Source organism: Idiotropiscis lumnitzeri, chromosome 8 (assembly GCF_059441095.1).
Source record: "Idiotropiscis lumnitzeri isolate Australia: NSW breed Sydney's pygmy pipehorse chromosome 8, RoL_Ilum_1.0, whole genome shotgun sequence".
In the NCBI taxonomy this organism is placed as follows: Eukaryota; Metazoa; Chordata; class Actinopteri; order Syngnathiformes; family Syngnathidae; genus Idiotropiscis; species Idiotropiscis lumnitzeri.
Window position 1 is genome coordinate 18,376,089 of NC_142398.1, and position 4,937 is coordinate 18,381,025.

The 4,937-nt window shown below is 41.7% G+C and overlaps 1 protein-coding gene across 1 annotated transcript; it reads left to right on the plus strand.

Annotated features, from left to right (window-relative positions):
* Nucleotides 1-325: 325 nt before the first annotated feature.
* Nucleotides 326-3,381, plus strand: LOC148332516 (uncharacterized). Its single transcript, XM_088303188.1, has 3 exons — nucleotides 326-1,167; nucleotides 1,252-1,285; nucleotides 1,689-3,381. Exons 1-3 carry the CDS (start codon nucleotides 913-915, stop codon nucleotides 2,069-2,071), a joined length of 672 nt encoding a protein of 223 aa, XP_088159314.1. The 5' UTR covers nucleotides 326-912; the 3' UTR covers nucleotides 2,072-3,381.
* Nucleotides 3,382-4,937: the final 1,556 nt, after the last annotated feature.

Here is a 4,937-nt window from a genome sequence, read left to right on the forward strand (position 1 = left end):
ACAGACAATCATATAATAATAATTTCTGGGTTGACAATACGATGCAAATAAAAAGGAAACGACGTAAGGAAAGTGATTCTGTCAGCCACTCACCCTCATGACGGGGAATTCCTGACGTCACGTATGCTTTTGGAAGGTTGTGGCAACTCGAGCTAAAACTTAAATGTGATTGGCTGACATGAGGGCGAAACCGTTTGTCGTCCATCATTGCGCGATAAAACTAGTTTTTTCTTTTTTAGGCTTGATGACGTAATTCACGCGCATCCTCCGTTAACAAAACCTGCACAGCGCCCCCTAGCGCCCCATACCGGAGTTTTTTTTTGTCGTCTATCGGTTATATTAATGTATTTGTAGATATTGTAGTACGTTTGCAGACTTAATACAGTGTGTTGCTACGAATTGTATATTTGCCTGGATTGAACTTTGTTATTTTATTCATGATATTTGTTTTATTGACCGTTCCAAAAAAAAAAAATAGTATTTAAATGTGGGTGCAGCCTTTTGGTTCACATGTTAATGTTTCGTTTTCTGCTCTCACTTTTAGGTTGCAGGTTGTCGCCATGACGGTGAGTGGAACCGGTTTCACTTCCTCCATCTCTCTAAAAGTATGCGACGCTCAAAACTGCAGCAGGTTGCGAAACATCAGGGAGTCTCGGAAAGTTTTCACGCCCCCGGACGAAGCATCGTCGGAGGAGGAGGCGGCGGCGTGAGAATACGGCGAGGAGGGAAACCCATAACTTCCGTGATTTTTTTTCTTTTACAGTGTGAAACCGAACTTTCACCCTTTGGCTATAAAAAGGGCCGGCTCGACGACACTCCGTTCAATCCCGTTGTCTGGACCGGACCTTTGGTGTCGATCGAGCCGCCATCCTGTGGAAGTTAATTAGACGTCTTGTCCCCTCGGTCGGCCTCATGTGTGCATTGTTGGGACAGAGACCCAAAGACATGGATCTTGAGTGTCCGGAGAAGAGAAGCAGTGATCGTGCTCGTTGTCTGGACGTGTGCGTGGTCGTGTCCATTCTCGTCCTGTTTGCAGCGCTCACTGCCATGGCTGTTGCGTGCGTCCCGGTCCTTATTGAGCTGCGCTCCAAAGTGGACTCACGGCTGCCGCCTTTTCAATCTGCAACGGGAGAACTAAAAGGACCTACACCGAGCCCGTCGTACAAGGTACGCGCACACACATTTCACTTATATGCTACATTCTCATTTGCACGATATAACTTATTTTGCCATTGTTGTTTGAATTGACAGATGCAGAACTTTGCTTTCTTGGAGGCAGTCTCAAGTAAGTCTCTTGATTTTTGGTGAAATCCATCCATCCATCTGTTCTCTACGGCTGGCACTTATCCGGATGAGAGTCAAGCTGTAGTCAGCTGACTTTGGCCGAGAGTCCACATAGATACTGTACACCCAAACCAACTATTAACACCGAATTTCCAGTCTTCAATTAAGATAACATGCGTGGTTTTGGAATGTGGGAGGATCCAAACTGCCCTGGAAGCAATAAAATATTCGAATGCAATTATTTTTACATGCTGCTTCTTCACTTCACTGTTGAACCATCTAATCCAGGTTGATTGAAAATAATCACGAAACATGACCGGACTAAATGCTGTTCTGACAACTCTGGTTCTGTTAGTTAAGCAAGTGCATGTACCTAATTGGAATCGTTTGTCTCCTTTTTACAGGCAAGTTGGTGAACTCAACCGTTCAGTGGGATACGGTCCACTACGGCCCCGGGAAGTCTATTGGAAGCAATTTCCATTTTGACTCAAAGCAACACTCACTGTTGCCCCGGGTTGCGGGGATTTATTTAATCTACTTGAACCTCAACCTGACCTGCACGTACACTTGCAGTGCTGGCTTGCTCAACGTGCGTGTGGGGGACATATTGAGCTGCCAAGTGAAGCTTCTGGCAGAGTCCCTAACACAGAGCCAGAAGTGTTGGACAGTGGACTGGTTGGACGGCAACACGCCGCTGCTCACCCAAATGAGCATACCGAAAGAGGGACTGCAGAACTGGAAGCTGGAGCTCACTGGTTCTAATTTGGGTATGTTCCTCGTGGAATAATATCTGACATCAGAACCGCCTCTTTGTGACCTGCGAGTCACCCAACGAAAGAACTCAACAGGAACGTCACGTGAAAGACTTTGCGGCGCTCTCATGGAGAAAAGAAAAAGAAGAAAAGTTGCAATCAGGATGCAGAAATGGACTAGACGCTGACTGCTTCTTTAAAAAAAAAAGAAAGAAAAAAAAAAGCATATTTATTTGACAAAATGGCACTATTTATATCGCACGTTGCTGTACGTCAAATATGGTGTTATTATATGTTGGGAACACTACATTAGTGTTAATGTGCAATCCACTTTGTTTTTATTTGAGTTACTGGTTTTCTTTTTATGTTATTAATGTCTTCAAGGTTCTTTTCTGGATTCACTTTATAGCAGGTTGGATAAACAGCAATGAGAGCACGGTCCAGACTGTGCGGCACTGCAACACTGACTGCGAATCATTGCATTGGTTTTAACACAATAGAAAGCTAAAATTGTCATTTGTTATGCAAACGAAGCTCACGGATGAAATAACATTTTTCCGAAACAGTTTTGCAAGGTAAACACAAATGAACAGTTAAATACAGGCTTGTGTAAGATCATTTAACAACCTGAATCCCTGCTAAATATTCACTCCAAAATGAATTAAATAAGATTTTCTTATCATCCCTCCATTCTCTGCATACTTATCCTGCTCAAGGTTAAAGCGTGCTGGAGTCTATCCCAGATTTCTTGGGTCGAAAGGTGAACTACTCCTCCAAACTGGTCGCCAGTCATGTGCGCATATATCTTTGAGCGGAAAGGGAATCCACGATATATGCATCCGAGTCAGGAAAATATCATCAGCGACCAGTGTCAACCAATTCCATGCATTTGTAGTTTGCTCGTTAGGTTGACAGGAACATGTTCTGATGGGAAAATGAAGCTTCAAGATGTTTCATGAACCACTTGTTGTATTCTTTGACTCCTCTAGATGGCACTGTTGGTTTAAATAAAGGGTTAAAAAAAAAAAAGGCAAGTCAGTGTGCTTTCATCCCAATGTTGAACAGAAGGCGCCATCTAGAGGAGTCCAAAAATACTACAACTGGTTCATGAAGCAGATTTGAAGCTTCATTTACCCATCACTAGGAATGTGCATGTCTCATGGAAAATGTAAAATATAGCGATTTGGGCGTCATTTAAATAGAGTTTAACCAATAGATGTCCGATGTTTTGTTTGACGCTCGAAATGTGGACTTGACAAATATGATGAAACAATGTAAGTCCAATGGACAAACTGCATGGTGCTGATTGTATCCATATTAACATGGAAATAAACATGAGTTCATATTTGTGTCCGTGTGTGGAGAAAGTGACGTCCGTGAAATTGTTTGCGACATCGTCATAAGTGGAATATTTCAAAAGTGTCTAGCGAAGGGGAAAGTTCCTTTCCGTCGCCTGTCGCGGGAAGTAGCAGTGCATGACTTCCTGTTTGTTTATTTTAAAGTAGAGTTAAGGGGAAAAAATTATAATAATTTGGGCCGAATGCATCTTAAAGTGAAAATTAATAGAAATTTGCTCAACACATTTTTTTGGTATCGCCAGAGCAGTTTATTTTTTATTATTGTCATTAGAATTTGCCAACAGATGTCAATTCAGAGTCAATCCGTTTTTGAATAGTTTTTAGATGGCCACCAACCACATACTGGCCAACTTTCATGTTCTAAGGTGTGCTCAGGAGATGCGGATGTGTTGATTTGGGGTTTACGACAGGAAATAACCCAATTATTTCAAGAGTCGATCTAAACATGGTCGCTCCGCTTTCCACGTTGTTTCCGTATCTCGTAGTCTCTTTTTTTGTCAAATTTCCTCGCCGAAGCCTTGCATGCCTTTTTTTTCCTGAAGAATGGTGGGTTGATTAAGGGCCCAAAATCTGCGCTATTCAGTCAGATGTGATCATATTTAGACAATAGGTTTTATTGGTTTTGCTTCCATACTGCATCACAATCCTTTGTAAATAAAAGTCAAGATGTAATAAGTGACATTTTCTAACTCCAATTAAAGTTTGTTTTTTTTAACAGCATTTAGAAATTTAAAGCATTTTATGCAGAATACTTCCAGTTTCAGGAGCTCAAAATTGTTTGGATTAAATGGTGTAACAGTGATTACAACAATTTTACGTAATTTACATGAGATTGAAATGCATTTTTAGTGAATGAATGACTGAAGTCTGGTGCACATTCTGAGTTTCTGGAGATACGTTGCTGGGCCTTCAACATAACTCCATGTTTCTCGGTCATTTGCCCTTTAGTTTTGTTTCCGACAAGTAAAAGTCACGTGCTTTTGGCCTGAGATCAGGAAACTTTTAGCTGGGAGCATGCCAAAGGGCCCACCCTCTTTACGCCGGAAGCGCCCAACATGGTGCAGGGACGTGAACCGAATGAGGCTTGCGCTTTCATGAAAATCACCATGCTGCAGTTTTTATGCTTGCGCGCAGGTGTGCTGTCAATCAATAGGACCTCCAATCCCTAAAGATGACGTTGCACAGATTTCCTGGTGGCAATATATATATAAATATATATATATATATTTATATATATATATGTATATATATATATATTTTTTTTTTCCTTTATACGTTGCAAAAAGCTGACCTCAACCTCTGCGTCTTTTTTCTAGTCGCCCTTCTATCCTCTCCTTTATGCATCTATCCCTCACCACATCCTGCTTTTAACACACACACTCACTCACATAGATTGCTTTGCAGACGAATGTTTTGAAACACATCAATAAATGTGCAACCTGTCGGTCTGTGGTTTGTCGATACGGGCTCAGGGCACTTGACAGACTTGCAAACAAACTTAGGACAATGTTTCAACAACCCGGAATAACGTTGTACTCATGAC